The 19,350-nt window shown below is 38.3% G+C and overlaps 1 protein-coding gene across 2 annotated transcripts in view; it reads right to left on the bottom strand.

Moving 5' to 3' along the window:
* The window catches only part of aopep (aminopeptidase O (putative)), an 81,758-nt gene that overhangs the window by 38,744 nt on the left and 23,664 nt on the right, over positions 1–19,350 (bottom strand). Inside the window, exons 8-13 of one of the 2 annotated variants that reach the window (XM_084086590.1) lie at positions 16,208–16,310; positions 16,016–16,123; positions 14,553–14,596; positions 9,725–9,785; positions 4,723–4,785; positions 4,081–4,164 (exon numbers count right to left, since the gene is read on the bottom strand). In XM_084086590.1, coding sequence (XP_083942716.1) covers positions 4,081–4,164; positions 4,723–4,785; positions 9,725–9,785; positions 14,553–14,596; positions 16,016–16,123; positions 16,208–16,310 — 463 coding nt within the window. The remainder of the gene's footprint in view (positions 1–4,080; positions 4,165–4,722; positions 4,786–9,724; positions 9,786–14,552; positions 14,597–16,015; positions 16,124–16,207; positions 16,311–19,350) is intronic. The other variant, XM_084086591.1, reaches the window with a different exon arrangement.

The raw sequence follows: 19,350 nt of genomic DNA, 5'->3' as shown, positions 1-19,350 counted from the left end.
CGTTCAAAGGAGCACACGACTGTATAAAACAAATACCGAAAAAGGAATTGAAGAAATGACCGTGAAGAATAAAGATAAGGTGTTTGGTGTATCTGCATGTCACTATGGTTTCAGGCGCTGCGGTCTAAGTCTATGTTACTTATGAATGTGACCTTAATTTCAGTCAACCCAGCATTCCTTTCCTTGACTCTGTATATGCAAAGAGGGATTTCACAACAGCTAAACCTTAGAGCATTGAGGAACATCATATAGTGCTATAGCTGTAAGATTACCTGTTCCTAAACCGCCACAGCTTAGTTCATACAATGGGGTGCTGTGGTTAAATGCACCCTTCATTTTCATTTACCTATTGCTTCCTCATATCTTTCTATCCTTTCTTTACTATCCCCTATTAATAGAAGTGTCAATAGGGCCAAAAAAATTACAATAAAACTGGACTGGTTTGGACCATGAATGGAGCACCTGTGCAACTTTTGAGAGACTTAATCACATGGTACCTGAGAGGAACTGTTCCTGTAATAGGAACACCACTTTCAACACAACTGTCATAGGTATAATTCCAAGGAAGAACACATACACTGAACATGTATAAGGGTTTCCACAAAATTATTTAGCAGCACAACTGTTTTCAACTTTGATAATATTAAGAAATGTTTCTTGAGCACCAAATCATCATATTAGAATGATTTCTGGAGGATCATGTGACACTGAAGACTGGAGTAATGATGCTGAAAATTCAGCTTTGACATCATAGGAATAAACTACATTTTAACATATACTTAAATAGATAAAACAAACATTTAAAATTATAATTCACAATATAACTGTTTTTACTGTATTTTTGGTCAAATTAATGCAGCTTTGTGAGCATAAGACACACACACACACAAAAAACATTTTAAAATCTTAATGACCCCAAACTTTTGAATGGAAGTGTAATGATAAAATGTATAGCTTGAATGCTCTGTAAATCACTTTGAGAATGCAAAATTTTCTTTGGGCAAATAAATATTAAAATATACCACATACACCACTTTTAATATCTTATAGTCTAATCTAATCTAATCTAATCTAATAATATAATATAATATAATATAATATAATATAATATAATATAATATGAAAAATACTTTCATAATATTTTCATTTAAACCCCCCAAAATGTGTAGAATTTTATAGTTTGTGTTCTTTGAATTCAGCCAAGAGGTCAATGTGACATTTAGATCCTCTAATGGGCACACATTTTCTCATCACACGAGTTCGCAAATCAGAGTTCAGAACTTTCATAAGCAGTGAAAGCAATATTTCTTCACATTCGGGTAAGCTTGCGTTTTCAGTCATCCCCATTTGCATTTGTGTTAATGGAAGTCAAAAGAGCAAGTCTAGTATGACCACAGCTTACGTAACTTGGCATAAAAGTTTCTGCCAATGAAATCAATCAAATAAGTGTACTGTGAGTCTTTTTGGATTCAAGTGTCTAATAAAGTAGTGACTTTCAAACAAGGACACCTGTGGCTCAATGTCAATATTACACATTATATAAATGGTTAGCAGCTATGTGGGAGGCTAGATAATATACGAGAACGTATGGAGGCCGATCCCTCACTCTCTGTGATTAGCCGGTGCAGACAGGCTCTCTCATTAGCTTGGCGTTGGATGAAAATGGTGCAAAATGAAGCTCATTATCACAAAGCGTAACTAATATAGCACAGCAACTCCCCAAACACACACACACACTCAAATGGGAGGCAATAAAAAAACCCATTCTTTTCTGGGCCAAAACTTTCATTTCACATTAAAGTGACCCTGATCTCAGTCTGGGGTTAGCGGGGGGTGTCTGGACCCGAACAGTGCCAATTACCTATGATGTAATTACCTATGAGAGCGGAGCGTTTGCTGCACTGCCTGTAGGGCCCACATGCTCTCCTCTCGCCCCTCCGTCGCTTTAAGGGCCCGGCCTGAGCTTGATTTATGGGCGAGCCAAGGATGGGGCGCCTGCTTTTGAAGTCCATGAATGTGCAATATAAAATACACCTGGAAAGAGCCAGGGGCTCCCAGCGCCTTACACGAGCAGGGGGTGGGGTGAGAGGAAGGGGGCATGAGGAGAGGAGGGGTCACCAGTGTTTCCTTTCAGGTTGGCTTTTATGGCACCACTTCAAACAATCGCTCGCGCTCTCTCTTTCTCTCTCTGTCCCCACCCTGGTCATTGTACAGAGCCAACTGGACTGTAATTGGTCTTTCTTCTCTTTCATGGGCCTGTCTCTCTCTCTATACACCCCTATCATTGTTCTCTGAAGTAACATGTAACAAATGTGTCAATTCACCAGGTGCCAGAAAGACTGAGCTTCTCTACTCGTTCAGAGAAGTGCGGTGTGGGGAGGTTTCACAGCTAACATCTGTAAAACATCTTCAAAAATATCACATATAAAAAACTATCAAACTTTGAGCTGGATGATGATGATGATGAGAAAATTGTATGTGCTAAATCAGTGAGGACATACTTCACTTGCTGTACAATAGTTTGACCATGTAAATAACATGGCGCATGAATATGGTAATCATTAGATACGTTGTATGCAGTGGTGTCCAAAAAAACCTGGAAAATCTGGATTTTACCTAGAATTGTATGTGTAATGTAATAAATTATGTAATAACTTGTCTTTTTTATATAAAAAATCCTAACAAAAATGATATTATAATTAAATTCTTAAAACGTATAATTTCATTTCAAGGTTTAGGATTTTGAATAACTTAAAACAAAGAAAAATTATGATATAAAATGAAGAATACTGTATAACATTATATTATTTATGTCATAACTTTTCTCTGTTTTAATTATTCAAAATCCTAATTCTAAAATGAAATTAAACTATATCATATCAAGTTATCTATTATTTAAAATTATTTATTAATTTTGTTAATTAAAAATTAAAAAATAATAATAATAATAATAAGAGCAACATACTTTTAACAGTGGACTCAGACATTTGGATCCCACTATATATAAAAATACCACTGAATTACCATCTGACATCATCACTACTGCATGGCTATACTTTTACTAAGGGTTAACATCTTCATCAAGACAAATGGTAGCAGCTGTAAAACGTGACACATAAGAAAGTCCTTTCACTAAGACAAAGTAATGTCCATAGTACTTCAGAATATTCTCTTAGCTCCAGCCACTGAAACACACACATACACACCTACCACTGAAGTGACAAAAACAGGATCTTGGCGCAGACATTACATCAGTGCTGAAACTTGAAGATGACATAACCTAATCCCACTAGATAGCACACACAATACACACACCCAGCACACACACATGCAAGAGTTTATGATGCTAAATCTGCCGTCTGATTTGTGAACATACTTTAATAGAGGCCCGACCACACTGTTTGGTGTGCAGCCAGTCGCCGTGCAGATTCCACATGTGCGCGAGTTTCAGCGGGACAAACTGTTTGACAATTTGGGTAAAGACTTGACTTGAATCTGTATACACGTACGCATAACTTCGAAGTTTCGATAAACACAGAGAGAAAAAGAGTACACAAAAACATCACGCTCATGCACACGCATAAACTCACACGCTCAATGAGCAACAGGTATCTTCCTTGGCGGGAGATCAGCCATTTTGAAGCTAAACCCCAAAGGAGTGACTCATTGCCATCACATGATACGGCACATAAAAAAAACACCGGCCACAAGCTATTTCAGGTCGTGCCTTGATTTCCCCCCCACCTATCTTCTGTTGTCGGGTGGCCAAGGGGCGGACACATAAGATGGGTGTATGTGTGAACCTTTCTCCAGCATTCAATGCCCTCCAGTGCGTCATCTGCGTACTAAAATCTGATAGCCCTGCTCCACAACGAAACTATGTGCAAACTTGAGCGAATCTTAAACGGGCAATCTGAGAAGAGCAGAAGTTGGAGGACATCATTAGGCAAGATTAACCAAAACTATGGACGTTTCCTAATCTTGAATGACTGAACTGAATGGGAAATTATTAAGGAAAGATGCAGTGAAGACAAACGGGTGGGGTGAGATCTATTTAAAGCCTGCTTGGCAGGGTCTTACCTCTTTGAAGTTAACCTTGGGCCCTGATCTTTTCCGCTTGCTGCCCTTTCCACCAGAGCCACTGAAGTGAATCCATTTTGCAACCTGCGGAAGAGGCAGAGGAGGGTGGGAGAGAGAGATAGAGATAGAGTGAGAAGGTGAGAGAGACAAAGACATCGTAAAATACCTGCCGCGCCACATTTTCGCCTACTTCTCTGTAATGAAATAGTTGAATATGATGCACTCCGCACATACTAGCTCAATTCAACAGTTTCAGCGCTGACGTCATTCAAACATCAGAAAAATAGATACAATGACTCAAAGACACTCAGTAAAGAGCATCAGGGTAAAATCCTTTACTTTTCAACACAAAATACACCTTCTAACACTGTGATTTCCTCTCTTAGCCACTGAGTGATGCTGCAGGTACGAGAAACAGCAAATACGATCCACAATTACACAATACAGACGATTCGAACCACAAGCATTCTCAAATACTTTCCCAAAACAGAAGATCCACAATTATAAAAGTTACCAAAAACTCTTGAGTTAAGTAAATGAAGTGCTACAGGTCATACATGATGAACTATTAATCTTTAAGGGAAGTAAGATATAAACAGGTGTTCAATGGGAGCTTTAAGAGTTAAAAAAAAAGTGCTTTACCTCTTCTCTGACTTCTTGCACCGCTGGAGTCCGCAACCATTCTGAGCAGGAGTCCCTCAGCCACTGAACAAGAGGAAGAGAGCAGCAGAATGTTGAGTGGAGAGAGAGAGAGAGAGAGAGAGAGAGAGAGAGAGAGAGAGAGAGAGAGAGAGAGAGAGAGAGAGAAAAATCACTTGTTCCTTGATGGGAACTAACCACTCGACACGGCGAGCTCTGCGACCAGGAGCACGAGTATCAAATCGAGGACAAAATCCCCTTATTAAGTTGAAACGGAGGAGTTCTCCTCTAAAGATCCGTGCTTGAGATCTTCCGCACGCTCGCTCTGCACTTAACCTTATTAAAGCTTGCACCGACGGCGCACTGAATACCTTCCCTCACTGAGAGAGGGAGGAAAGAGAAAGGAGGGGAGCGAGTGAGAAAAGGAGGAGGCAGAGAGATGAGGTGTGCGTGGGGGGGAGCAGACGGCAGTAAAAGGTCTGTGAGCGGAGCTTCATTGTAATCAACAGTGTTCACTCCCTGTGCAGTCAGAGGAGGGGCCGTATGTCTCTCTCTCTCTCTCTCTCTCTCTCTCTCTCTCTCGCTCTCCGTCACACGCAAGCACGCACACACACTTCTCACGGGGCCACTGCTCTCAGGAGGACTGTCTCTTTAAAACTGATGAGCTGTGTGTGCATAGAGGTGTGTAAACACAAAGGCAGGTATAGAAGGATTTCACAGACAGGCTGACACGGCCTCTCACAGGTAATAAGAAACATTTGGGAGATAAGAGGAGAAAAACAGATCCCTATCAATTACAAAAAAGTCAAGTGATGGTATAAGTTATTAGTACATTCATATACCATGGTATATCAAAGGTAGTTCAATATCACAGTACTTTTTTGTTACCACATGCATTTTTACATCTTCCGAAGAAAATGTGCAGTGTTGTGGGTGGTCGCCAAGGCGTTGCTATGTGACTGAGTGGTTGCTAGGGGGTTATTTACTCGCTCAGATTAAAAAGAGCCCATATCCTTCCAAGTCTTGTTCAGACAGGCAGCAAAAAATCAGATTTATCTGATTACAATCTGACTTGTAGCAAGGGTTAAAACCAGGGTTATTTTAGTTTTAGCTTCATTTATTTTTCAGTTTGTCCAGTCATATTATTTTTGGCGTTTGTCTTTACTCTGTGAAGTGTATATTATTGTTGTATTTTTCTGCATAGTAATAAATATGTTAAAAAATATATAAGTTATATTACTTTATTTCAGTTAACAATAAAATCTTGCCACGCTATTCAAAATAATACTATTGTAAATAATCAATGACTTATTAAATCTTTGAACTAAACAAGTTTATTCAATCAAAGTTTGAATGCCCCTGTTTCCGTTCATTTATTTTCAAGATCTGAAGTAAATTATACCTTATCCATTTCATTATGGCTATTAAAGTCATGCACAAAGAACTCAAATTAAACCATTTTAATATTATCCAAAACACAATCAGTCGAAACCAATCACTGCATCCCGCCGTCACAGCTGGTTAGGACAAAAACTCTCATTAACATATAAAATGTTGAGTCGCATCTGGTTAGGACACAGTCTAACTATGAACAGTCAACCTACAAAAAAGAAAAAGAAAAAAGCCTGGTCCCTAAATATGGCTTGGGTTCCTATTTAAATTCAAGTCTATAAATTTTTCTGCCCATTTTATTTTTCCAAACATTTTAAGTCTTAGAAAAAGTAGCACATCTCTCCTCAAGTGTCTTTATGTGCGTGCATGACTTTATTAGCCACTTTAAGAGTTAAAGAGACTTATTTTTGCTACCCCAGGGAAGAGAGAAAGTCTGCGATATGTGTGCTTGTCTATGTATGTGTGTTTTTGTGACTTGTGTGCACTTTCGGGAAAGGAGAGTGGGCAGAGCAGAATTTGACTCTCGGGCTGCAAACTGCCATTGTTAACTTGGATACCACACATAGCAGTTTTACGGCCCAGATTGCCTGGTTCATTCCCGGCACAGCCAGGCCTTTGTGCGCCTGCAAGACACTGCAATCAGCCCCCTCTCACAGCCAAACTCGTAAAGTACTCGCAAACTCCCATCTCACGCATGCTGACAGTATATACGATAAATGTAGTATTTCTGTATTCGTGCGTCTGTATGAACTCCAAAAACCGGCCTGCTCAAAACTAAATTGGTGTTGAACAGTTAACAGTGGGATGTTGCCCTTGTGTTGGCGGCACAACAGCGACAGCTGCTTTTTACGATGACAGACGTGCTAACTGCTCTCACAGCTCTCTGTCTGAACTTGAGATGGATTTTTTTATACTGTATTATCTGTCAAATGATCTGATCCTTCTTACTTTCTTAATACATATTCCTGGTTTTAACGTGCTTCATATACTTCATTGGTGAACAAACCAATCGTTCATCAAAAACGTTCCGCACATGCTATAAGTCTGAAGGTCGTCGCCCCCCTGCGCACAATTAAACATAGCTTATTGTTTTCGTTCGTGTTTATGCACACTTTACACAACTAAAAGCAGATTACGCATGTCAATTATAAGATCTTCTACCTCACCGACTGTAATTGTGACCTCAAATCGCTCATTTCGAGTAAAATTTTGTCAAGACATGCTGTCATGTCTACAAAGAACACAAAGGCATGGCTTGCAGACATTTTTACACTGCTTTGCACAGAAAAATATGGATGGATAGCACTTGAGGAGACATGGGATTTCATTAGCTGTGGTTTAATGCAACTCGCTCACTAGTGAGTTTGTTAATACTCATAGACACGATTTTACCTCAAACAGATCTTTGTCTTTTTTATTAAAAAGAGGAAGCTGCCCACCGCAAGATTGTGTGCTCTAGTATGCATGCTCACTCAAACAGTAAGAAGTGGACAAAAAATACACACTCAAACTCGTCCCTCAAACACACAATTCCTCTTTCAAGCCTAAAATAACTGGAAATGAACTTGCATCTGCTCACTAAAGTGGCAGTGAGCTTGACATTGGAGTGAATGCCACCTACTGTATGCTGCGTCCCAAATCCTAGTGAGCTGCTTAGAGCCATGTACATTAAGGCAATAGTAGCAATGCACAGATTGCTACAAAAGATAGGAAATTTATACAGTCTCTTAAAGTGACAGCAAAATAATTTACTCACCCTCATGTCATTCCAAACATGTATGACTTTCATTCTTCTGTAAAACACAAATGAAGATACTTTGGGGTATCGTCAATGGGGTCCAATGCTGTTTTGAAGTCATACAGGTCTGGAACAACATGAGTGCACTATCCCACTAAGATACCTTGTTTTTGCGAAATCCTAAAGCAGAATTGCAGGTATCCTTCATGGAGAAAACAAAACCAAAATCTATTGCGACAAGCTCAATGAAAAAACATAAATCCAAGATGGTGGAGAAAGCAGGTGATTTATAAATTCTTAAAACATTTAATTCAACACTCAAAAATATTCATAAAATAGATCAGCATATTTGAAAAGTGATTATTCTTCCCAATAATTGTACGTGCTATGTATTTTTAGAGCATTGCGCTCTTAGCTTAGCAACATGCTAGCATCATATTCTATTGAAATCAATTTCAAGTCAAGTGTCTTGTGCAGAGAGCTACTTGTGAGTTTCAATATTGGTTTGCCTATGAGGTTCCAGGACATTTAGGATGCTGCCTTAGAAGACAGCGTCCTATATAGGCAAAAGGATGCATGCATAGGTTTTTGAACAGAGCTCTAGTTCTCTAAAACCAGCTTAAATTTGCCACTGTGAATTCTAATGTCCTGAACCACAGCTATTTCCATACAGTCGCACCCAAGCTAATGATCTGAAAGCTGCTTTGCTTTTCTGTACAAAAGGTAAATGTCAGGATTGGGATTTGGTAGGCTGCTCTGAGCGTATCCTTTCAGCAGCAACCCACAGCGAGTGGAGTCAAGGGAGGTCATGAGATTCAGATTGTCCCAGCCTTAAACCCACCTCAAAATGCAGATATAGCAACTTATTATGCTCGCTCAAATGTTTGCCATCTTAAAAATAGCACAATGAAAAAGAGAGCTCCGTTCCCATCTCATCCCTCCCTTTTGTATATGTGTGTGTGTGTGTGTGTGTATGTGGCTGTGATTGTTTATTGTGGGGATCGACTACTTCCTGCCATTATTTATTTAGAGGAACGTTCAAGAAGAACATGTTTTTAAAGTCAAAGTAACGGCTTCAAACGGGGGGGAAAAACAAGGATTTTATCCAAAAGTGAAACTGTTCCCGTGCTGATTTTGGCAGCCATGTGTCATTAGATCCAATGGTGGCGTCAATGAAAATGGCACCGCATGTCAGTCTGGTTGGCCAATGAGGGTAAATCGAGCACAAAACTAAAACAAACTGCACAGGAAGGGAGAGATTAACGTTTGAATGCATTTCTTTGAGACATAGACTCAGGATGGATGAACGGAAAGGCTTTTGTGGTCTTCTCTGGTTGTTATAAAACACACAAAAACCATAAAAAAGATTTTCCAATCTTAATTCAATGAGAGTAGATTCCACACATGCAGCCTACATAGTACTAGCTGGAAACATGATATCTTCAGTGGAAGTGAATCACCTTCCAAACTGTACAAGAATGACTAAATTCTATAATAAACAGTGGCCAATGCTGAAAGAAAAAGACAGATTTATGGCTTCATATTAGTCATCAATTGTTTAAGAGCTTGTGGCAGCCCAGTTTAGAAATGCTTGAGAGGTTAAATGGATCTTAAAGCAAGAGGGAAGCTGCTTCATTCATGCCATGTGTCAGTCCTGGAGAGATATATGCACGCGCTCTATGTTCTATTGCTCAAGAGGAAATGGATTAAAAACGGTTTTACATTATGGGTGACAGGCATGAGAGGTAGCACCAATACATCTTTTACATGTTGTGTAACAAGCCTGCTTTTATTCCTTTTGCATAATCATAGAGTATACAATCTGGCTTGAATGACCAAACATCTCAAAATAGATCTTAGCTTTTTTCTTCTTACCTCTGGCATTTCAGGTGTATCTAACCAGTCTGAAAAGATGGTTTCAAGTCTGATGCCCCGACTGAAAGAGAAAAGTGATACATTCCGTAATTGTTGGAGGAGATCAAGTACTTCGGCTTTGCTTTCATGTGCTTTAAAATCATGTAAATCCTTTAAATTAAAAGCATTCTTAACAAGAAGTCTACATGCAATGTGCCTGACTACCTGGGTTTTGAATTGTTCAGAATTTAAGATTTGGCTCTCTTTCAATTCATGAGTTTGAATTTTTAATTGAATTGGCCACATGCGACAGGAAGTTGAATTGGAATGACGGGAAGAGGAATGACTAAATCGCAGTTCAACACAGTTTGCAACAAAACCTAAATAATTTAACTTTTTGAATGAATAATTCACTATTGATTATTCTCTTATTTTTTCCCTGAATAAAAATGAATAATTAGACATATTTCCCTAAACAATGTTCCATTAACAACTAACAATTAAGTCATTAAATACATTTTCATTTTTTTTCCAAACAATGCCACAAAATGTCCAGATGACTTTTTTTCTCCAAAACACCAAATGTATATCAATTGGTATATAGAATATTGAGTAAATATATAGCATTCTGGGAATTAAAGTGTTCCTCCACTATGACCTAAATTTATTTAAATTTTTATTCCATTTTAATTTGACTTCAAATTCCAATTCCAATCCTGTTTGCTATCTCAATTAAAATTCAACTGGAACTGAATTGTGATTTTCAATTCAACTCTGTATAGATTTGCTTTTCTTCTTTCCCCTCAAAGTATTTTTTTCTCTGGCAGTAATTGAAGCCATTCACCACTTACTCCAAATCAATCTTGTTAATGTGCAAGAGCGCAGACACAAACATGCACGCGCACACGCACAAACACAAAGCACATATAATCAACTAAATGGACTGTCTCAGACAGGAACAGTGTGTCTCCAACACTTGAGGCCCTTTGACACAACAGTTGAGCACATTAAGGTGATGACAAATGAAAAGGATGGAAATTTCCATCCCTGCATTGAAGAGGGAAAAGCCCTCAGTGTCAGAGCAAATCACTAAGCTCACCGGACTGTGATTACTAAATAACAGCGCTGTCGTGCCACAGCATGTTGTTGCAGAATAAAAGCAAGGCTCATTCTACAAGCAAATATTCAAATTCATGCAGAGATTCATTTGATGAAGCATGAATGATAATTAAAAGAACCTGTGAAGTACACTTAATAGTGCATGTAAACACTGTTCTGGTATGATTAGTCATGCTGTTATACACAGTGTATTGCGAAAGTATTCAAACCCATTCATTTTATTTATTTTTTGCATTTTGTTATGTTGCTGTATTGTTAAATTCCTTTAAATTCCTTTTTTTCCCACATCAATCTACACTCCATACACGATAATGACAAAGCAAAAAAAAAAAAAAAAAACTGATCTGTGACAACTTTGCAAATTTATTAAAAAGGAAAATCTGTAATAAGTACATTGCATAAGTATTCAAACCCTTAACTCAGTACTTAGTTATAGCACTTCAAGCCTCAAGTCTTTTTGTGTATCATGTGACAAGCTTTGCACATCTGTATTTGCTGATTTTCTGCCATTCTTCTCCTCAGATCCTCCAGATCTGTCGGGTTGGATTGGGACCGTTGGTGGACAGACATTTTCATTTTCAGACATGTTCGATTGGCTTTAAGCCCAGGATCTAGGCATGACATTCACAGAGTTGTCCATAAGCCACTCTTGCATTGTCTTAGCTGTGTGCTTAGGGTCATTGTCCTGGAAGGTGAACCTTCTGCTCAGTCCGAGGTTCTGAATGCTCTGGACTAGGCTTTCATTAAGGCTAACTCTATATTTTGGTGCGTTGAGCTTTCCTTCTACTCTGACGAGTCCCCCAGTCCCTGCCGCTGAAAAACAGCCCCACAGCATGATGCTGCTACCACCACACTTTACTGTTGGGATGGTATTGTGCAGGTGATGAGCAGTGCCTGGTTTTCTCCGTACATGACACTTAGAACTGAGGTCCATCAGACCAGAGAATCTTGTTTCTCACAGTCTGAAAGAGTCCTTTAGGGTTTTTTTTTTGTTTTTTTTTGCAAATTCCAAGTGGGTTTTCATGTGTCTGCACTAAGGAGAGGCTTGAGTCTGGCCACTCTGCCATAAAGCCCAGATCGGTTGAGTGATTTTTATCCTTCTGTAAATCTCCATATATGATCATGGAGCTCCACCAGAGTGACTACCAGCTTCTTGGTCACCACTCTAACCAAGACCCTTCTCTATCGATTGATCAGTTTGGCCAGGAACCCAGCTCTAGGAAGAGTCCTGGTTGTTCAGTAGTTTAACATAAGGCAGCAATATAACAAAATGTGAAAATAACGAAGGGGTTTGAATACTTTCGCAAGCCACTGTATGTTTAATTAATAACTTCTAACTTAGTTAAAATGGAAAGCATGCTGCATACTATTGATTACCCAATGCCCCTTAAAAAATCATAATAACCATAGTTTCTGGCAAAATACCATGGATGCATATTACTACGGTAAAATCATAATAAATAATTATGTGATCATCTTCAAGCTTTCAAAATTATGTTATCCCTTTGTTTTATGCATTATTTTGAAGACTGCTAACAAAGTGTTAAAGGTAATGAAGTAAAAATAACTGTAGTAACTGCTGGTATTTTGGAGAATATTATGGTAACTGGTAATTTTTATAAGGATCTTCTCAGAAAACTGTTCATAGTATAGACCCTTTTACAGCCCACGTGATCAAATAGTTGCGCGCGCATTTTGGCAACGGAAGTGGTGTTTTTCCCCACTGGCTCTAACGTGTTGGCACCTCCGAAAGTTTATCAAAACGGTTTCCCAGCATCAAAATGTTTGGTTGTTGCGTTTACGGTTGCACTAATCGATATTCCACCAAGGGGCTTAAGTTTTATAGGATTCCGACAGGATCACGGCCGTTTCAGAATAGTGGCTGCAGGCGATTAAACGTGTTGATTGGAGCGAGGACATAATAAAAAATGCTCGCGTCTGTTGTTTAATCCGCTCGCGTAGCTTGACACGCTGCTGATTCTCGCCATACTTCCGTTGCCAATATGCGCGCGCATACGTCATCGTTGTGTACAAACAGTAAAAGGGTCTATAATAAGCATAGATAATTAGTATGCAAAGATAGTCATTCATATGGTCAGATCAATATAACTATAACTACCACTGCCTCATTTGAAAAACAAAAAAACAAAAAAACATATTGATTAAAAATAATACAGTCACTATACTAAATAGTATATTATAGTACTGTAATTATAGTAAAATCATGGTACATTTCTGAAGGAAACTTAAAAAGCATTCTGAACTAGCACTATAAACACACTGCTAATGCAAGAGTCGCATCCAAGAAGGTTTTGTGGGTGGCTGCCAGCACGTTGCTATGTTTGTGTTTGGTTGCTAGGGTGTTTTTGGTGGTTGCTAGGTGGTTGTTTACTGGCCTGAGGGAAATGAGCCCACTCTCATCTCAAGCCTATACTATATTCTGGTACAGTACATATGGCTCAGGTGACTCTCTAAATGCACTGTATGTCTAAAAGGGATTTATTGTCCATTTTTTAGTCAAACAAGGAATGTTAATTTGCTGAGAAAATGAATAGAAACAAAAAAAGGGGGACATGTAAAGCACAGATATCTGAAGTGAGTCAGGCAAACATTAACAGAAGCTGTCGTGGACTTCCTTAACTGGGGGGTGGTGTAGGAGGAACGGTTTGCCATGGAAGCATTGATTTGTCTTTGATCTGACACAAGGAGGCCCATCTGTGATTGTTTCACCACATCAGTCTACCGTTCCAGCGTTGTGCCGCCATGAATGTTTACACTTCTGAGCAGCAGACACAAATATTGAACGCCCTTACCTTTCAGTTTAATGTAATTTAATCAATCATCAGCCAGTGGCTAGGCCTTAATGAGCAAATGGAGACTACATGAAACCGAAAGAGAGACAGATGAAACAGAAGAGGAGAAATGAAGAGAGATGAAGAAATGAAGATCGCAGGTAGTACATAGTCAAAACCAATACTAGTTAAATTTCATAATGCTCCTGAACAAATTGCTTTTATTAATTATTTAACAACTTAAAAGTAAAAACGGTATTACTGTACACATACAGTATTAAAATAAACACTGCTTCAAACGAGTAAAGAATAAATTAGGAGCAGTGATTTTTTTTATATATTGTTGTTTGACTAATATTACCATTAACAAAACACAGCTCAATTTACACAGCAAGGCCTAATGTACAGATCTGATATCTGATATGGTATCCAAAGACATAACTCACTATATAAATAACTCACTAAAGATGTGCATTTTGTGTTTTCTGCTAGCGTACGGTAGCAGTGAATATGCACAGCTGAAGCATGAAGCAGCATGAACTCAACACTTCTATCATTCACCATGAAAGACCATATCAGAACTTCTCTAGACTTCCCACTGGCCACAAAGCATAACAATATTATGAAGGGCAAAGAAGCCTCTTCATATTTCTTCTATATAATACGTTTTGGGGCAGTTTTAATAACAACATTATGTCAACATGAAAATGATGAAACAGTGAAAAAGGAAAATAAATATTGATGATACAACGGGTGAGTTTGGGCAAGAGAACCAGTGGAAAAATCATTTGAGGCAGAGCTGGAAAAGAAAGATTCCTGCAGAGTCTGGTTTAAATACCTACAGTGAAGTTCCCCACACTAATAATAAAGGCAGAGCAGCTGAGGAGTTCATTGAGTATGTGTTTTTGAAAGCCAATGTTGACACCATTTCATCATACCTGCTCATTGCTGGAAATGTGTCCAGGAGCATCTGCAGGAAATCCTACAAGAGACAGACTACAGTATAAATGAAAAGCAGCAGCGTGTGAATATCAAAGCTTCAAGCATAGCATACATACAGTGTTTAAATACTGAAATGTCTTAATGTATTTCTCCACTAGTCTACTACCAAGGTCCAAAACTGCCAATCGAGTGCAACAGTCGACCTCCGGGAGCAAAAAAAAAAAAAAAACATTAATTTTCTCCATACGGGAATTGATTTTTAATGATAACTTACAAACCTTTAAAGACAGACCTGTGATCAAGTCTCCCTACACTCTCAAATGACTTAATATATTTTATGTTCATTGCAAAATATGCATATTATATCCAAATATTTGTTTCTATATACATATTTAACATCTTTTAATCAAGTTTTATATTCATTCATCATTTTATTTTGTTTGTCTTTCACAGTGCTTCATAGGATTATAGTTCTTTCTCGCATTAAAGCTGTAAAGTACATACTCTTGTACCTTTGTCTTTTTGTCCGATTTACTTTTTTTGCCTCAAATCATAGTTTGTAATGTTTTGATTCAAATCTTTAATGAAGACTTGGGGGGGGGGGGAATACTTCCGGAACCAAGGCCATTGGAAAAGTGGACGTCCACTGTTGCACTCTGTGGCAAGCAAATTGAGAAAATAGTAAGCTCTTTGTATCTCTCTATGAAACAGCACCTGCCACAAAATTATGTAGACTATTTGTGATCATATTTCCATTTTGGTGGCATAATATGAGGGATACTTCATATAAGTGTTGCCACGTGATTTTCTGGAGGGAAAAAACCTTTATACATCAAATACATTTTTTTAATACAATAAAATAAAAAAAAGTCTAAAAGGGACCATCAAAATAAAGTGTTACCCAAGCTTCTGATGATAAACTGTCCACTACAAGCTTATAGAAGAATGCAAGCTGTGCCAGTACATTGCAGAGGTTTGCATCCAGGTATTTTTATCCAAATTTTAAAATATGACTGGATGAAAACAAGACATGAATAAAAATTACATAAAAAATGTACACACTCACATGGGGTGGATCAATTTTGTAATCAGTAAGACAATGTAAAAACTTTATTTCCTAGATTAAAACAGCTTCACCTCTACACATAATTTCACTGACAAATTCGCTTTGAGGGGAAATTATTATTATTTTGCAGTTCCTAATAAAGTTACTAGCCAAATAGCTATTAACTCTTTTCTATATTACCAGAAGCAATTTAAAAACTCATTTGGTGCATTGTAAGTGTTAATTTTGAACTCTGGATGCAGCTATGCGTCAAATCAAGTCAACAATTACACCTTTAGGGGAACTGGTGCATACTTTCTCTGATACAAGCTAATGGAATGACAGTGAGGTTAAAAGCTACATTTGCGTTCAGGCTAAAAATTAATACACCGCTCCCGTGCAGCACACACTCACCTGAGACAGAATGAGCTGCCCGTGGAATTTTCCCACAAACACTTTGAAGAAGTGCAGGAACTTCTCTTCGCCAACCTGATCAGCCAGAAACATCAAGAGGAAGTATCCCTGAGAAAGAAAGAGAGAGAGAGCAACTCTACATAACCCAGAGGATGTCCCAGAGGAGTCTGCACTTTGAGCTATCAGACGTACCTTCAGATAGTGCACCTGCATGAAGGGTTTTTCTGGGTTGAGGGCATGTTTCACTAGTGACGCACCTGACTCGCTCACTTCTCCTGTGTTCTCTTTATTGGGCCTGTGAACAAATACATATGCAAACACACAAACACCACATGAATCAGACTGTGGTCTGCAAAGGCGGCATTTGCATTTCGGAGGCCCATTTCAAAGAAACAGTCGAAGGCCCCAAGAAAGTGACATGTGAAGGCCAAGTATGGAAACCCATACTCGGAATTTGTCCAAGTTAGTGAACACATATTAGGAGTAGTGAGTAGTGAACAGTGAACACACACACTGCAAACAGCAAAAATAATTTTTATTGTGGCGCCCAGGGAGTGATTGGGGGTTAAGTGTTTTGCTCAAGGGAACCTCGGAACCTTGAGAATTGAACCCGCAACCTTCGGGTTACCAGTCTGACTCTCTAACCACTACGTTAGAGATAATGATAGGCTTGAGAGCAAAGAAATAAAAATGAGATAACAGGGATTAGATAAGTGATTTAATAGGAATTAGTAATACTATATGAACATAGGAATAAGCTACATCAAGAGAAAATATTTTACAGTTGCATCGGATTTTGACGTTTAGAACTTTCTGGTGATGCTCTGACAAGTTCATCCAGTGATCTCATAATGTCATGTTCAATTGACATCTGGGCAGGAATAATTTATCGCAGGCGCAAGATATATATATAGAAAAATGAAATGGGGGAAAAAATTATATGAAAATAAAACTGCCAGTAGGTGGCGGCAAATCGTTGTCTTAACGAGTGAGTCATTCAATCATTCAGTCAAACAATCTGTTCAAAACGGCTGATTCATTCAGGGACAAAGCAAGTGACTGCGTCCAAAAGCTTGTTGCCTCCCTGCCCTAACAGGCAATGACTTTGCAGGCAGTGTTGTTGCGTATGGAGGTACATCACGAAAATTATTTTGGACAGACTTCTGAGGCAGCATAAGGGTTTAATGATCTATAGCAAAATAGAGCAAGCTTTGGTGGTAACTAAGCAAATATTTAATTGCTACAATAGTAATTTCTTGCTAGAAATAACATCGAAAGTGGAAATAGCTGGTAATAAACGTACAATTACACAACTTTCAGATGCCATATAGTATATATTTTTAGCTCTTCACTGTTGTATTAAATCAATAAGCTTCAAATTGGCAATAGTGCCGATGTTCCGGAAAACAGCACTCTATATCCTGAATTATAAATGTATAAATATAGGCTATTATAAATATTAAAAACAAGAACTCATACAGCAAATTTTTTTGACATTTGACATTTTTGCACCAGGCCCCGATAATTTCCAACCATGTTGTATGCGAATCGTGATGGGGTGGGGGTCTTTTTAAAGCACAAGCCTTGAGTTGTGAGGCCCGTTTCAAGTGAACGGGTGAAACATAGCAAAGGCCGCTACTGGTGATCTCTTTAATGCAAAGTGCTGCATCTACAGCACTCTGGATAGGAATATACTTACATCAGCATACATTAAGACCTCTTAACAGTTTACTAAGTGTATAAACAATTGCATTTCTGAAACCATTACGTCCCGGATAGCTTTTTCTTTCTATAGCACCATAGATAACAGTAATGCTGCGTTTTATGGCTCTTTGTTACATGAGTGCACATTAAGATTACTGTATGATTCAAGTCACGAGACAGGTGCATTTTTTTTTTTTTTACAATAAAGATGCATTGAATTGAATATATATTAAGCAATATCATTTGAGCAAGAAGCAATGACTCACTCATAAAAACTTAGCTGCATCCGATATCCCTACTTCCCTGAAAAACAGTAAGCGAAAAAAGTAGTATGTCCAAATTCAAATAACAGTATAGGTGAAAAGCACCCGGAAAAAGGAAATTTTAAGTATTAATTTAAAGAGAGTATGCGATCAGCATGAATGAATCAATGTTTTGAACAATTCGGTTGAATGAATGATTCAATGACTTGCTCGTAAGGACAGTTACACTAAATCCCAACCACTAATGCACATACAGTCTGTCGGGAGCATGCAAACACAGACAAGCCAATCAAATCTGAGAACCAATTAATCATAATAGGAACTACCAAATTTAGATATTAGATATTTAAAGATCTTCAGGACACTCACTGACATGTAAAGCATCAGACAGGCTGCATTCTCACAACTCGGACCGAGTGTTTCCTTCCTTATGGCCAAAGGTACTGTATATTGCAAGAGACAAACAGAGGTTTGAGTGTTGGCCATCTCTGCGTTTAATGATGACCTCGGTTAAAAACTATTGATCTTCTTCAGGAGATTAACTGGTCTTGCCAATAAAAGGCTCTTGTAAAGATTTGGTCGATACTCAGGCGCCGCTAACACAGACAACAGCATTTATTCTTACTTTTTTCTTGCAGACGAATGGGCGTGTAGCTATATGCGTGCAGTGTTTTTCTAGCCATCATAACCTGCTTTTGTTTGTTTCTTTGTGTCACAGATTTGATCCTGATAAACTTCAGTATGATTGATCACGCTCTAATGCCTTATCTCTGTGAGCATGTGCACACAGTGCAGGTCTACGCTGTAAAATTCCACAGAGAAAGTAAAGAGGGACAGATGGTTTCCCATATATGGGGATCTAGCCTATGGAGATGGAAAAAACTGTTAAAGCTTATTCAGAAAAACTTTACATTCCCTGAAGAAAATAACAGTGGTGATTGCCTGTGCAAAACTAGCCACTATGATGAGTGTTCTGGTTGCTCCTTTCATGTCTCTATGATATTCTGGTCCCTCATGTCCCTCCTCCAATGAACTGTACATGATTTCACCTATGCTATTATCCACCACTCAAAATGATGAATGTAATACATATAATAATTAAATTAATAATAATATAATTTACCCATTTTTATTGTCTGCCAGTCAAAATAACAAAATAATACATTATCAATTAATAAGAATGAAAATTATAATTATTATTGACAAGCTGCTCATTTACATAAAACAACAACAATCTGTGAGTTCATGTCAAGCTGCCGCTTCAGATCCTCTTCAGGATCCAGTTACAGGTCTAAAGGAGTCAAAATGGCTTCAACAACCTTCTAGCTGTATTTGGGACACTCACTTGTGCTTGTACATTATTGATGC

This window comes from Abramis brama (genome assembly GCF_963993115.1).
Source record: "Abramis brama genome assembly, chromosome: 16".
Classification (NCBI taxonomy): domain Eukaryota; kingdom Metazoa; phylum Chordata; class Actinopteri; order Cypriniformes; family Leuciscidae; genus Abramis; species Abramis brama.
This window is presented reverse-complemented; position numbering and strand designations above follow the sequence as displayed.